At 37.9% G+C, this 17,085-nt stretch overlaps 1 protein-coding gene across 1 annotated transcript in view; it reads right to left on the bottom strand.

Moving 5' to 3' along the window:
* Window positions 1-17,085, bottom strand: part of DNAH14 (dynein axonemal heavy chain 14) — a 387,990-nt gene that overhangs the window by 247,514 nt on the left and 123,391 nt on the right. The window contains exons 25-27 of the mRNA XM_030887822.2: window positions 10,578-10,831; window positions 1,381-1,612; window positions 551-604 (exon numbers count right to left, since the gene is read on the bottom strand). Of these exons, the coding sequence (XP_030743682.1) occupies window positions 551-604; window positions 1,381-1,612; window positions 10,578-10,831 (540 nt within the window). The remainder of the gene's footprint in view (window positions 1-550; window positions 605-1,380; window positions 1,613-10,577; window positions 10,832-17,085) is intronic.

Genomic DNA, 17,085 nt, shown 5'->3' with positions numbered 1-17,085 from the left:
GATGTACAAATGTGCTTTACACAATTGATGTGTGTATGGATTGCGATGAGCCCCTAATAAAATGTTTAAAAAAAAAAAAAAGAACATCAAGTACTTGGTAGGAAACAGTCAGCTAACTAAATGGTACCAGGAATGCGAGATCCATCAATTATGGCTGTCCATCTTACATATTTTAAAATTATTTTTGTGATTAAAGGAAGCGTGTATTTGTTCACCTGAAAGTCTCTCTCTCTCTCTATATATATATGTATATATATATATATATATTCCATTTTCCATGAACTTTTTCAAGGTCCTGTTATTCATGTTTCATTTAAGATTTTGTTTGAAAAGAGTCTCACTGGCACAAAGTTTGAAAACCTTCATACTGGGAAGTAGTTTATGCTAACAAAAATTAAAAACAAAAAACCCCTGTAATTAAGAATTTTCGATTACATTTTAGTATACTATATTCTAGAAGAATTAATAGTTAATATTCTTATTAATTGCTCAATAAATTATCTTTATTATAATATAAACATCCTCATGTATACATATGATTATATTTTACCTTGTAATCCAAATTGTCAAAACAGTTGAAGACCACACAATGTTTTCCTAAGGACTGGGGAAAAAAATTACGATTTTAATGTATTTCTTGAACTACAACACAAAATAATAAATTTACATCTACTAGAGAAATGTCTTTATTCTTTTGTTTTTAGTTTTAGATGCTTAATTTCTTTGTATAAATATGATGTTATATAAATTTCTTTGTATAAAAATATTCCTGTACTTGCTTGTCCAATTTAGCATTGTAAGTGTCCTTCAATTTTAAAAAATATAAAGCTCAGCATTACAATTTTTAATGGCTACATCGCCCTCTAAATTATAAACATACCATAACCTGCCATGGTTGACTGTCTTTAACCTTTTGATAAACTCTTTGAAACAAAAAGATAAACTAGATAACAAACTTCAAGATTCACAAAACTCAATATATTATAAATATGTATATACCAATAGAGTTTAATTGATTAGTACAGGAAGCATTAAAGTTATCATTTTATACAAATCAACTAATAAGGAAGAAAATTAACCATGCTTATTTCTCTCTCTCCCTCACACACATAGTCCTATTAATCACAAACACTAGCCAAAAGTCTGTGTATTAGGCTTAAAAGGATTCACCCCTACTGTTGGTAGGCTAGTATAATGGTTTTCTAAGAAACTGCATGACTTACTGGGCTCCCAAGACCCAGCACAAAGGGGTATTCAAAATTTGACTAATTAAACTAATGGGTGTGCTTGTTAAATGCTATGAAATTTAAGATAATATTAGAGTTTTTGTGGAAAAGAAAATCAAAGAAGTTTCTACTATGGACATTAAAATCCACTTACTTTTGCGAGATCTTTGACAGTTTCAGTTTTCCCTGTACCCGTTGGCCCTGCAGGGCAGCCTCCGAGATTCAAGTGGAGTGCTCCCGTGAGAGTTAACCAGCATCTCTCTGTAAGCGGCGTAATCACCAGTCTTGGGGAACAGCCCAAGTATTCATAGCCATAAGTAAAACTAGCATTTCCTTGAGATACATAGCATATCTTTAGTTTTTCATTCCATTTATATTGCAAATGCCTGAAAATAATATTTGAATATTCACATTACTTAGGAAAATTGCTTTTGGTATTTTCTTACATACAAACATATAATAAAAAATTTACCTGAAATGTAGATGAAGAATCAAATTGAAATAAAAACATTAACATCCAATAAAGAGATGTAGGATTTATCAGTGACCATAATTGGATATGAAATATTAGGATGTCAAAGATTATAAACATATGAGTGTTTTTGTTCTTAAGGTAAGTGGTCTTCCTGAATATTCCTTTGATGTGATATCAGCCAAAACAGAGAATTTGTTTTTATTTCCACTGTGACATTTATTATCACTTCCAATAAGAAGTTGGTTGAAGATGTTCATTATCACCTGAATCCTAATTTTAGGGTACTTAAGAAAATGTTATTTATTCTAAGCATCAAAAACATTTTTTTAGAACACACATTTGCTTGCTGATTTGAGGACTAAGTCATTAAATAACAAGAAGACCAGCTTGTAGAGTTTTCGCTTCCCTATTATTCTCGCCCTTGAGGCGTAGGGCTCTGATCGTCAAGGTCAGGCATTTGAAACCACCAGCCATTCTATTGGAGAGAGACTAGGCTTTCTACTACCATAAAGAGTTTCAGCGTTGGGAACCCACGGGGGCAGTTCTACTCTGTCCTATAGAATCCCTCTGAGTTGGCATCGATTTGATGGCAGTGAGGTTTTTGTTTTTGAGTTAAAACAATAGTTTCCAACTTCTCAGTTCTTAACCATTGTCATGTTGGCAATGCTTTTTTTTTTTTTTTCCCCATAATGGCCTCTCGTATTGTTGTTAGGTCCCATGAAGTTAGTTTTGACTCAGCAACGGAAGAAAACACTTCTGGTCCTGGGCCATCCTCACAATCATTCCTATGCTGAGCCCATTGTTTCAGCCACTGGGTCAATTCATCCTTTTGAGGGTCTTCCTCCTGTGATGAACTAGAGTACAGATTTGGAGTCGTTCCCTTCCGAAGACGAGTTTCTCTCTGTTGGGTCACCTTTGGAATAGGCAGACATATGTATCTCTGCCAGTCAGTTGTCTCGGTAGCTGTCGTCCCAGTCTCTTGGCAGAGATGATCGCATTTCCCCAGTGCTGCATCATTTGTGGAAACGTTTGCATTGGTAGTCTATCAATTCCTGGAGTCTTGCTTTGCAATAATGCCCCTTCAGAGCAGCTCCAATTTCTCCCTTCAATACCATAGGCAACTCTTGAAACAGTTGAATGTTGACCAGTTCGTTTTGGTACAATGATTCTGCATATTCCTTTAATCTTCTGTTGATGCGTTCTTCACCATTTATTATTTTGCTCATAGAATTCATAAATATTGCAATTCAAGGCTTGAACTTTTCTCTTCAGTTCTTTTAGCTTAAGACATGCTGAGTGCGCTCTTCCTTTCTGCGTTGTCAGCCCCAGGTCTTTGCACACTTCCTCATAACGATTTGCTTTGTCTTCTCGAGCTGCCCTTTGAAATCTCCTGTTCAGCTCTTATACGTCAACATTTCTTCCATTCCCTTTCGCTACTTTACATTCAAGAACATGTTTCAAGTCTCTTCTGACATCACTTTGGGTCTTTTCTTTCTTTCCTGTCCTCAATGCCCCTTGGTTTTCTTCATGTATGATATTCTTTTATTTTTTTAGCAGTTTTATTGGCACTTTAGCCGAATACCATACAAATGAATAATTCTATCATAGCAAGGAGAGTTGTACAATCTTACCACAATCAATTTTAGAACATTTTCTCCCCCACCCATACTCATTGTTATTCATGTATTTTTAAAATTTTGGGCAAAATATACTGAACAAAATTCACCAATTCAACAACTTTGACGTGTACAATTCAGTGCCACTGATGTTACTCTTCAGCTGTCCAACGGTTACTGTTAACTCTCTCCAAATTGTTCCACTACCACTAGATGCACTCCGTGCTCACTAACAGAAACTCTTCCTCCTTCACCAGTGGTAATGACCATAGGTCGCTTCTTTTTTCTTTTTCTTTTTAAAGTAACAAAATGACAAAAGCAATAAACAAAACCAGAACCAACAAGATCAACAACAAAAAACAAACAAAACATTAAAAAAAGAGAAAAGAAACAAAAAGAAAAGCATTGCCAATCATTCCCTTGGGGTATAAGGTGATTGCATTAATAACATTAATAATTTAGACAATGACATTGAATTTAAGATACTGTTGATCTGAGGAGTTTGTGCGAGTATAGTTCAACTGGAGCGGCAATCCATGCATGAGTTTTTGCATTGTACAGATTAATTTCTTAATCGATTGAGCTCAACTTACACTGAGCATGGGCAGCGGTGCTCAGGGAAAATTTCCTGCATCATCTCCTACAAGGGAAGACCCTTGTTGCTCAGACCAAAACCTATCATATTACTGCAAGGGGAGCCTTGAGGCATGAAATATATGGTGGTTCTTGGTCTCTTTTCAGAGGACACCCCTTAAGTTAGTGGTCCCACTCAAGGTCAAATGACTGCCACTTGGGGTGGCTGCACAGTCTTGGGGTGGCTATCCCTTGCATCCTCTGCCATCAAGGTATTTCAGTCCTAAGTCGAAGGGTATTGGTAGTGTTGAGGTAGGGCCCCGTTCATACAGTCCCTTCGTTGCCAAGTCTTTCTGTTGTGGCCCTTGGGGGACGCCATGTTCCCTGTAAGGTCAACTCTATCATGTCAAGTCCATGTCGCGGTTCATTGAGGGTCGGGTAGAAACATGTTTGAGGTGTCTACCTGGGACCAGAGAACTGGGTTTATTTTTCTCCTTGGTTCCCTATGATTATTGTTCAGGATCGCTTCCTGATGTGAGGTTGCTTCTCCCCACTTGCCCGCCATACCTGACACCAGAGACATCAGTGCCTCCTCTGAAATGTCGATGCTCTCCTCCCTGGTCTCAATCTGACTGTCCAGTAAGGTTCTCCTCTCATTCCGGTCACAGCCTTGCCTCATTGTTGCTCAGCATCAAGTGGATGGTCTTCTCCCTTTCCCCCCCTTCTTGAAGACATGACCGCAGACAATGTGAGGTGTCCTCCCTTGAAGTTGTTCTTATGAAGTACATTTAAGGGAGGTGATGTATGATTCATGGTTGGTAGGTAGATGTTCCATCCCTTTGTTTGGGATTGGCCCCTAAGATTTGCCCAATTGCCATTGGTGATTGACTAACTTCACATAATGGTTTCCAGGTCCTTCCATGTCATGCGGTGTTTCATGCTTTCCTCGCTATTTTAAGGGATGCATAGTATTCCATTGTATACTATAGTTTCTTTATCCATTCTTCTACTGTTGGGTATTTGGGCTGCTTCTAGTTTCTTCCTTTGTGATCTGTGCTGCTATATACACAGGAGAGCTTATATCCACTCATGTTGTATCTCAATTCTTAAGGATATGTACCTAATAATGTTATTGCTGGATCATATGGGATTATAATTCCCAGTTGCTTTAAGTATCTCCATATCATTTTCCATATTGGTTGTATGTGTTTACAAGTCCACCAACAGTGTATATGCACTCCAATCTCCACACAACCTCTCCAGCATTTGTTGTTTTTCTGTTTCTTTTAAATTGGGCTACCATTGTGTGTATAAAGTGGTATCTCATTGTGATTTTTATTTGCCTCTCCCAGATGGCTAGTAATCATGAACATTTATTCATGTGTCTGTTAGCCATTTGTACATCAGTTTTGGTGAACTGTCTGTTCATGTGTTTTTCCCACTTCTTAATTGGGTCGTGTATTCATTTCTTACTGAGTTGTTTTAGAGTTTTGTATATTTTGGTAATTAGACCCTTGTCTGATGTGACGCTAGTAAAATAACTGGGCTCTCGTTTTACTCTCCTAATAAAGTCTTTAGATGTACATAAGTAATGCAATTTCAGCATGCCCCGCTCATCTATCTTGTCTTCCTCTGTGTGTGCCTCCTTCACTATACCTGGTAAACTATGGATGCCCTGCAATGGGGCTCTGAAGTTTGTTCCAGCTTTCTCCTGGATGATCCTGATAGAGGGGTTTGCATTTAGGACTTTAAGCCATCTTGAATTCATTTTTGTTCTTAGAGATAAAGGTCTAGTTTCATTAAATCCAGCTTGTCCAACACCATTTGTTGAAGAGGCTGTCTTTGACCCATTGGATATTTTCTAGGTCCTTTGTCAAAGATTAGTTGTGTGTAGGTTGATGCATTTATGACCTGGTTTCTGTTCTGATCCATTGGTCTATAGGTCTTTCTTTGTACCAGTACCAGGCTGTTTTGACTACTGTGGCTATGTAGTGGGTCTTTAGGGCAGGTAGTGTGCTAAGCCTCCTCTTTGGTTCTTTTTAAGCTCTTTTCTTATCCTGGGTCTTTTGCCTACCCATATGAAGTTGCTTATTATTTTTTTCATTTTTTAAAAGAATGTATTTGGGATTTGGATTGCATTGTATCTGTAGATTGTTTTAAGTAGTATTGACATTTTCATAGTATTAAATCTGCCTATCCATGAGTATGGGTTATTCTTCCATTTATGTAGATATTTTTTTGGTTCTTATAATAATGGTCTGTAGTTTTCTCTGGCTTTCTTTTCTTTAGTTAGGCTTACTCCTAAGTATTTCATCTTTTATGTGGTTATTATAATGGTATTGTTTTCTTAATGTCTTTTTCATAGCTCTCTTCTTTAGTGAAGAGGAATCCAATTGATTTCTGGTTATTAATTTTGTAGCCTGCTACCTTGCCAAATTCCTTGATTGTTTCCAGTAGGCTTTTTGTAGAAAGTTTTGGGCTTTCCGTATATAGGATCATATCATCTGCAAATATCGAAAAGTTTCACTTCTTTTTTGCCTACTTGTAGTCCTTTGTTTTCTTTTTGTTGTCTGATAGCTCTAGCTAAGAATTCCAGCATGATATTGAATAAGAGTGGTGATAGGGGACATCCTTGTCTGGTCCCTATTTTCTGTAGAAATGTCTCTAGTTTCTCCCATTGAGCATGGTGTTGGCTGTTGGTTTTCATATATGACTTTTATTGTGTTGAGGAATTTCCCTTCTATTCCTATTTTGTTGAGCCTTTTGATAAAAAATGGGGTGTGGGGTACTGTCAAAAATGCCTTTTCTGCATCTGTTGATGTGATCATGTGTTTTTCAATCTTTGCCTTTTTGATGTTGTATAATATTCTTGAGGTCACCCCACTACTTGTCAGATCTTCTGTCATCAGTTTCTATGTATCAAATCTATTCTTGAAATACTCTCAGAATTCAGGTGGGACACACTCTAGATCGTATTTCTGCTTTCATGCGCTTGTTTTCATTGTCTTCAGCTTCAGCCTGACGTGGAGATGAGCAGTTGACGGTCTGTCCCACAGTTGGTCTACTGCCTTGTGTTTTGGCTGATGCTATCGAGCATCTCCTTTTTCTCTTCCCACAGATACAGTCAATTTGATTCCTGTGTATTCTCTCTGGTCAGGTCCACGTGTACAATTGCTGCTTATATTGTCCCCCCCCAAAAAAGGTATTTTCAATGAAGACATTATTGTCCTGAAAAATGTTATCATGAGATATCGAGCTTTGTTTCTGTCAGCAAGGCCATGTTTTCCTCTTAGTTTTAAACTTTCACATTCTACTCACCATGCATCTTGATTACATGTGTGAGCATTTCAAATTTAAGAAGTTGGTAGAATATTATAATTTCCTCAATGTTGGCTTTAGTGCAGCAGTTCTCAACCTGTAGGTCACGACCCCTTTGGGGCTCGAACGACCCTTTCACAGGGGTCGCTTAAGATCATCAGAAATCATATTTCCGATGGTCTTAGGAACCGAGATACTGCTCCTCTACCTGTCTCCAGGAGGATCTGCCCACATGCAGACACCCCCACACTGGAGTACCTGGCATGAAGACTGTTACCCATGCTACACCATGCTTCAAAGCAAAATTTCATTTATTTGTAATCAGAAATAAATATTTCACAACATATAATTATATGTTGTTTTGTGATTAATCACTATGCTTTAATTATGTTCAATTTGTAACAATGAAAATACATCCTGCATATCAGATATTTACATTATGATTCATAACCGTAGCAAAATGACAGCTATGATGTAACAACGAAAATAATTTTATGGTTGGGGGTCACCACAACCTGAGGAAAGGGTCGTGGCATTAGGAAGGTTGAGAACCACTGCATTAGGGGTTTGTGTGTAAATCTGAATGATAATTGAAGTTGTGTGGATTTTAACTATCATATACAGCACTGTACTTCAAGAGAGATCTTGATGTGTTCTTTTAGATGATGAATTTGACACAATCCCTCTTAAATTTGTCCTTTTGGCATAGAAAGCCAAATGGTTTTCTGATTCAAAATGACCAATACCAGTCCATTTCAGCTTATTAATGTCTATGATACTGACCTTGATTTTCATTTTGAAATGAAAATGTCCAGTTGTCCCACATTCATCCTTGTGCAGTGCATGTTCCAACTCATCAGTTGGAGGTCCTAAAAACTTTCTCCATTTGCATTATTAAGGTCCACTCTCAAGGGGGCAGATCTTCCCGAGTCATATTTTGAGTGACTGCCACCGGAGAGGCTTATCTTCTAGCACTATTTGGACAGTGTTCTTTGCTATGCATAAGGTTTTCAGAGCCTAATTCTTCAAACAGTGGACAGCCTCTTCCTTATTCCTTATCTACTTAGTTTGGAGGCTCTGTGGTAACCTCTTCACCATGTATGACCCTAATGATATTTGGAATACCAGTGTCGAAGTTTCCAGAATCACAGCAGCATGTGAGTCACCATAGCACAACTGACAGACAAGCAGAGCTCAGCCTGTGATATCAATCTTTCTCTGCATTTTAAGGAACTTCCGATTTTAATGGATTCATATTTTATACCGCCCACATTCCAACTATTAATGAGGTTTGTAGTTTTTTTTCTTCTTCCTCTATTTTGAGTGGTTCTCTTTCAGCAAATGAAGGTCTCTAAAGCTTTGCTTCATTTACATAATTAAGGTTGACTCTACTTTGAGGAAGCACTTGTTCACCAGTTATATTTTGAGTTCCTTCCAACCTGAGGGTCTCAACTTCTAGCACTGGATCGGAAAATGTTCCATTGTTATTTATAATGCTTTCTGTTGTCAGATTTTCAGAAGGGGACTGCCTTTTCCTACTTCCTAATCAGTTTTAGTCTGGAAACGCCAATGAAACCTGTCCAGTGTATGATGCGGCTTCAAAAATCTTGTGGAAAATTCCTTTATCTTTTCATTCCATTTCCCACTTACTTTCTGAAGCCTCTCGTATTTAAAACAGCAATTGTAAAACTCCAGCAGCACAGTAACACAGTTACCACAGTAGAACAAACTGATAGAAGAGTGGTGGCAATGAGCCTGGGGCAAAATAAATACCCAACTGCACCTTTTATTAACTGTCCAAAAGTTTGATAAGTGTTTTTGTCTTAATGAAATAATAAGTTATTTGAAAAACAAATTATACAGATAGATTGAGAGATATTTGTTATCCTTAAAAACCAGTTACTTCCTCAGGTGCACTGCACAATTTGTTAACATTTAGAATCAGATTGGATACTGCCAACCTAATTTGAATACAAGAGACATTTGCTTTTTGCCAGAGCAACTGACAGAAACCTACCTTTATAAAGCCAAGCCACTGATGATGTGTGGCAAAACCTAACGTGAAAATTGTGAAATAGGCTGAGCTGGTATTGCTTGGTGTCTGATAGATGTTGTAAATCTTTGTGATTTCTTCATAAAAATTTTAAATATCTTGCAGCACATTTTACTGAGTGGTATTAAGATCTTTCTTCCTGTTTTACCTTTCTATATATACTTTACTATTATTGAATTTTCACTTTTAAAGGAAGGTAGTAGAAAGTTACTAGGACACATTGTACTTTTTCCAGGTTGACAATCTACAAACATTGTACATTTTCTTTGGCATTTGAGAAAGTATATGTTAGTCATAGTAAAATTAGCATATGCATACATACAAATATAAAATACTCAGGTTAAATATATTTAACAGGGCTTCAGTCAAATAAGTATCTCCCTGCTGTATTTTTCCAAAGGTTTAAAGGAAACTATCATACTCAAAATACAGAAATTTATGCTAAGTGCACAACATCTTAACAAATGAACTTTTATGGAGAATTAAAGACCTTAATGGATGCAAGTTAGATACTTATTTATCTATGAAAAATTTTCCAGGCAAAGCGTTTAGAAAAAGATGAATTCAAGAATTATAATTTCACATTTATTATAGGAATTTTATGCTTGATCCCTTCTGGGTTCTATTCTGTCATCCATTTAAAAACTGATCGGGTAGGAGGTAGGAATTCAGGGATTGTTGGAAATGCTCTCCCAAATGTTCCCTAACTCAGGCCGTTTCAGAACTGTGAGCATGCAAGGGGAGGCTCGAGGAAGAGCTGCTCTCATTACCCATTGACAGTGACCCCCCCCTCCCCTGGAAGGGTGCTGATGTTGGAAAAGTCCGCTTTCCTCCAAGCTCCCCTTTTGCTGGGGTTTCTGTGAGGGAGGTTAGATACACACCCTGCAGCTGAGTGGTTTAAAATGTACTCTCCTTTGGGGTGGTCTTCTTTGGGGGCCAATGGATGAGAGGGAAATCAATAGTACAACTGTTTTGAGATGGAAAATTGACAAGTGTCTTTTTGAAAAAAGAATCAGTCCCTCCAAAAATGAAAAAGAAAATGACTACCCCTTTCCTTCCATAACAAAGGGAAAATACAGATATGAAATTATGTAGATGAGTCAAGAATTAAGAATAAAGGGAGTGACTGAAGCAAAGAGAAATAAGAAAGCACAGGAATATGGCTCTTAAATTAATTTCATTTGCTTAGAGTTTCTGTAAATACCAGAAAATTTAAATGAGTCAGACAAAATTGGAAGCAAAGAATCAGTTTATCTAAAGATAAGTATCTAAGAAATATTTTCTGTTATCTAGTGTTCTTATTTGGAGGCACCTACCTTGTCCACTCAAAATCCTTCTCATTAAAGATATTTTTAAGTAGTAAATCTTTCACTATGTCTCTGCAGTGAACGTAAAGGATAAGCAGTGAGCCCAGGACGGCTTTAGTTCGGAAGTTATTAATATTCAACACAACCAGCTCAGCAACCTCCTCAAGATGCGCTATCACACCAGCACGGACTGTCTCCAAGTCTGCTCTTGGATCAGAACTCATGAAGCTTTTGACACAATCATTGTTAAACATAATCTGGCTCTGAAAAGGAAAAATATCAATGTGATCATTAAAGCAATTTAAAAAATTAAAAGACGTTTTCATGATATGTATGTGGTGTGCATTTGTGTGAGCATAATTGCCCATATGTGAGAGAAAAAGCCCACACATTTGTATACATTGGAGGGTAAAAAATTGAAACTGGATTAATATCTGTGAGAACCTTCATTAGTTAAAATGGAGATATAGTTATCACCAATATTTATACTTTCTAGAGCTTACATCATTCATTCATTCATTCATCACAAGTATAAATAATAACCTGGGAACTGTAACAATAGAGAAAAAAGAATACACCGAGGAATGGGTTGGAAGGGAAGGTGGTTGAAAGTAAAGATGGAGAGGGAAGAAGATCTGAAGTGAACAGAGAGAAAGACAAAAGGAGAAACATTAAATAGAAAAGAAACAAGGACTGAAATGTGTCGGAGGTCGATTCTATTCTTGACTTTTACTAGATATGGGTCTATGGTGACTTTCTATTCCGAATGCCACTGACTTAAAAGCTTAGAGATACACTAATCTTATGAACTCATTCAACATGTGGTCAGCAGGAATTTGAGGCATTTAACATAAACTGGTGTGTGTGGCATTTTCAATAACCTCATATGGTTGTGAAAAATACACAGTGAATAAAGAAGATTGGAGAAGGATTGATGCCTTTAAATAGCAGTATTTTTGAAGACCCCCTCTTGTCTCTCAGTTTGTCATTCTTGCAAAGTGGTGATTCGATAAACATCAATACTAATTAGTGAATAAGACTTAAAGGCAGCATTTGTGATAAATGGAAAAGGCTTAATATATAACAATGTAACAGTAATGCCTAATAATGAAGATAAAATAAAATTTTCCTTAGGCATCCACTGTACTTTTAAAATTCATGAATATCTATTTATATATATAAATTGGCTACTTTTAGACAACAACACTGTCTGCCAGTTTGTTGTATGGCGGTGGCTTGTAAATCAGTGTGATGATGGGAGCTATATCACTGGTATTTCAAATGCCAGCAGGGTCACCCAAAGGATATAGGTTTCAACAGAGCTCCAGGGAAAGAACAGACTATGAAAGAGGACTTGGTTCCCCACTTCAGAGGAAGTAGCTGCTGAAAACCTTATGCACAGAATGGAGACACTGTCAGATATTGAAGGCCCAATGAATGGACGTAGAACATTGTCAGAGACAGTGCTACAGTATAGGTTCCTTGGGTTGGAAGGCACTCGAAATGTGACAGAGGAGGAGCTGCTTTCTCAAACTAGAGGTGACCATGGTGACATGAATGGAGCCAAGCCTTCTGGATCTTCATTTGATGATGGGCACAACTCAAAGTTAGAAGAAACAGCTTCAAAAATCTACTAATAGTCTGAACTTTGGATGTACAAAGTATGAATCTAGGCAAATCAGAGTTGTCAAAAATGGAATGAAGACATACAGATCTACAGCTAGACGTGGTGAGCTGAAATGGCCTGGTATTGGCCATTCTGAATCAGAAAACCATAAGGTTTACTATGTCAAGAATGACACAATCAAGAGGCATGGCACTGCATTCATTGTTAGAAGAGACATTTAAAGAGCTATTCTGAAGTACAATGCTCAGATTATATCTATCCAAATTCAAGGAAATCCAATCAATACAACCATTATTCAAATTTACGCACCGACCATGAAAGCAAGTGATAAAGAAATTGAAGAATTCTACCAACATCTTCAGTTGGAAACTGATCAAACATGCAATCAAGAAACATTGATAATTATTGGTGATTGGAAGGCAAAAGTTGGAAACAAAGAAGAAGGAACAATAATTGGAAAATATGGTCTTAGTGATAAAATAGAAATTAGAGACTGCATGATAGAATTTTGCAAGACCAATGACTTGTTCATAAAAAATACATTTTTCCACAATGCAAACATTGACTATGTACATAGACTTCAGATGGAATACACAGAAATCCAATTGACTACACCTGTGGGAAGAGATCACAGGGAAGCTCAATATCAGCAGCTAAAACCAGACTAGTGGCTGATTGTGGAACAGACCATCTACTGCTTAGATATAAGTTGTCTGAAGTTGAGGAAAATTAAAATGAGCCCAAACCAAAAACCAAAACTCTGCCATTGAGTTTATTCTGACTCATAGTAACCCTGAGAGGTAGAACTGCCCCTATGAGTTTCCAAGACTGCAACTCTTTTCAGATGTAGAAAGCCCAGACTTTCACCTGAGTTGCTGGCTGGTGGTTTTGAACTGCTGATCTTATGGTTAGTAGCCCTACAGGTAATTACTATGCCACCAGGGATCCTGGTTCATGAGAACCAAGTACAAACATGAGTCTATCCCACCTGAATTTTGAGAAAATCTCAAGAATAGATACAACATGTTGAACACAAATGACAGAAGATCTGATGAGCTATGGGAGGACATCAAGAACATCATTCATGAAAAAAGCAAAAGGTCATTAAAAAGACAGAAAAGATCAAAGTGGATGTCAGGAGAGACTCTGAAACTTAATCATAGAGCAGGCTAAAGCAAATAGAATAAAGATTTTAAAGGCTTGAAGATAAACAAGCAGCCATCTAGCTCAGAAGCAACAAAGCCCACATGGAAGAAGCACACCAGCCTGTATTTATTTATTTTAAAACTGAAAGTACTTTTAGATGTCTCAAAAAGGAGATAAAATCATGTGTCACATTTTAACCATTCGAATTAGATGTTATATTATTGTAATCTACTATAATTGTCTCTGGTGTAATGGTCATGCATTGGGAGGTGATCCTTATGGTTCGCAGTTAACTAGGCTTTCTACTCCCTACACAGTTATAGTCTCAGAATTTACTTGGATTTACTTTATGTCTCACTTAGATGGCTGCTTGTTTGAAGACAATCCTATAAGATCCCAGACATTATTCTTTCTGATAGCCAGGCACCATCTAGCTTATTCAAAGATATAGAGATCACTCAGACGTCCTGCTCGGACCACTATGCCTTAAAGCTGAACATCAAAAAAGAAGAGCAGAAAAAGAAGGGTAAATAACTGCAGGATGAATAACGATTTTCTGTGACACGAATGGATCACAGAAGAAATTAGGAATTTTCTACAAACTAATGAGAATGAGAATACAACATACCCAAACCTACGGAATACAGCAAAAGCAGTTATCAGAGGAAGGTTGATAGCGATTAATGCATGTATGAAAAAGGAAGAGAGACTTATGACTGATACACAATCATAAAACCTCCATCAACTAGAACAGAGTCAACAGAACAACTCCTCCAATAGCAAAAAAGAAACAATAAAAATCAGGGAAGAGTTAAATGAGTGGCAAGACAACAATGCAAAAAAAATCAATGCAGCAAAAAGCTAGTTCTTTGACAGGATCAACAGAATCGACAGTATGCTGGCAAGTCTAACCAAGGAAAGGAAGGAACAAACATCAATAGTCAGGATGAGGGATGAAACAGGGGAAATTACAATGGACCCAGAGATTAAAAGGATAATCACAAAGTACTATGCAAGTCTATATTCTAATGAATTCAACAACATGGAATATATGGACAAATATTTTGAAAAATAATCCCTCCCTAGATTATCCCAAATAGAGGTCAAGAACCTCAACAGACTCATAGTAAAAGAAGAAACAGATATGGTTATCTAGAAACTATCAATGAAAAAAGTCCCTGAACCAGACGGCATCACAGGAGAATTCTACCTCGTATTCAGGGAAGAGCTGACACTGATCCTCCACAAATTATTCCAGAGCGTGGAAAAAGAGGGAAAATTCCCTAACTCATTCTACAAAGCCAGTATAATTTAATACCAACACAAGGCAAGGATCTCATAGAAATAGAGAAATACAGATCAATATCTCTATTCAACATAGATGCAAAAATCCCTAATAAAATATTGACGAAAAGAATACAAAAGTATATAAAACATATCATACATCATAATGAGGTGGGATTCATTTCAGTGTGCAGAGATGGTTTAACATCTGAAGGTTGATCAATATTATTCGCTACATTGATCAGAAAAAGGATAAGAATCACATGATAATATCAATGGAGGCAGAAAAAGCATTTGACAAAGTCCAACACCCACTCCTAAGTAAGACACTTATGAAGATAGGAATGGAAGGAAAATTCCTCAAGTTAATACAACCTATTTACACAAAACCAATAGCCAACATCAGAGTCAATGTAGAAAAGATGAAAACAATCCTACTGAAAAAGGAGACTAGACTAGGATGCCCCTTGTCCCCTACAGAGGACAACACTAAGCCAACAGGTTGGGGAAAGGGGCTGACCTGCCACACCCAGAAGCAAACCAAGAAGGAAAAAGAGAAAGAGCAAGGGACTAGACTCCATTCTGGCACACCAAGTCCTGAGGATGATGGCCCTGCACGTAGCTACTAAGGCACAGAGAAGACTGTAAGGCTGACAACAGCTCTGGACATGATGTTCCCTTGCTGGAGCATACTGTGACAGAGGACAATACTGGGGACCCACAGCAGGGAGTGAACCAAGAAGGGAACATAACAGACCAGCAATGGGAGCAAAGCAAAGCCACAACCCCCTTAGGAGCCCCCAAAATAGACTTCAGGCTAGAAGGGGCAGTTCCCAGAACCCTCCAGGACCGGTGGGGAGATAGTCATAAAGGTCAGTGGATAGACCTGGAATTACGTATGTTTTTTTTGGGTTATTTTTTCTCTTTTTTTTTTTCCAATCGTTTGTTTTCTTTTTGTTTTGTCTCTCTGTTATTGTTGTTTTGCCTACAAATATAAGGTAGGCATGAGAAGCAAGCCCTAGAAGAAAGCAACCGGACCAATGATTCCAGAGGGACCTGGGAGGAGGTGGTGGTGGGGGAAAGGAGTGGTGAGCAAACAATGGCATAGACAGGGGAACAACTAGGGAATTAAAAGCAACAATGAGGAGGAGGACATAGATTTAAAGTGGTGTTGGAGCAACAGCAATCTAGCTGAGAGGAATAACTAAGAGGCAGAAGAAAGGTGAACATAATGGTGGGGCAGGAGGAAGGTAAAAGGAAATAGAGGAAAGACCTAGGAAGCAAAGCTATGGATAGAGGTATAAACATAGGTGTGCATTAATGTAAATATATTAATTCAAAAAAATAGATGTATTGGCCTATATACATATAGTTTTATGGCAATACAATGAGAAAGTTGATGGACTTCGGGCCTTTCCTCAAGCCCTCTGTCAATGCAAGAACACTTAGTTCTAACAACCTAGAATTCTGTGATGCTCAACCTCCCAATGTGATCGCTGAAGATATAACAGGTGCATGAATAAATGTGGTGAAGAAACCTGATGATGCCTGGCTCTAGCGTCTGGGGTCTTAAATGCTTGAAGTTAAACAAGCAGCCATCTAGCAGAGAAGCAACAAGACCACATGGAAGAAGCACACCAGCCTGTGCCATCATGAGATGTGGAGGGAATCAGGTAACAGGTACCAGAAGACCCAAAACAAACAACACCCCCTCCCATATTGTTGAGAATGAGGGGGGTCAGAGCAGAGACCCAAAACCCATCTATAGCCAATAGAAGATCACTTCACAGAAGGGTCACAAGGAACTGATGAATCAATCAGGGCACCATGTAGCACTGATGAAACACACAATATTCCTCTGGCTCTTTGAGGTTTCCTCACCTCCCATTATCATGACCCCAGTTCTGCCTTTAATTCTGGCTAGACCAGAGCAGACACACTGGTATAGGTAAGAACTCAATACATGGCATCCAGGTCAGAGAAACCCCTAAGGAACAGATATGGGAGTAGCGACACTAGGAGGGGAGGGGGAATGTATGAGGAGGAGGGGAGGAAGGAGGATCATTGTGAACCAATCACAATGATCGATGTATAACCTGCCCCCCAGGAGGATGAACAGCAGAAAAGTGGGTGAAGGGAGACAGTGGTTGGTGTAAAATATAAAAACAATAATAATTTATAATTTATCAACAGGGTCACAAGGGGTGGGGAGGGAGGGGAAAAAAGAGGAGCTGATACCAAGGGCTCAAGTAGAAAATAAATGTTTAGAAAATGATGATGGCAACATATGTACAAATATGCTTGATACAATTGATGTAGGGAATGCTACAAGAGGTGTAAGAGCCTCCAATAAAATGATTTAAAAAAATAAAGAAAAGAAAACCTATAAACAAAAACAACAACAACAAAAGAGTTACAGTCTCAGAAATGCAGAGGGGCAGTTCTACCCTGGCCTAGTTT

This window comes from Echinops telfairi, unplaced genomic scaffold (genome assembly GCF_000313985.2).
Source record: "Echinops telfairi isolate 266 unplaced genomic scaffold, ASM31398v2 ScPeMD7_7424;HRSCAF=8462, whole genome shotgun sequence".
Taxonomy (NCBI): domain Eukaryota; kingdom Metazoa; phylum Chordata; class Mammalia; order Afrosoricida; family Tenrecidae; genus Echinops; species Echinops telfairi.
Note: the sequence above shows the minus strand (reverse complement) of the source record. Positions and strands in the feature narration are given on the sequence as shown.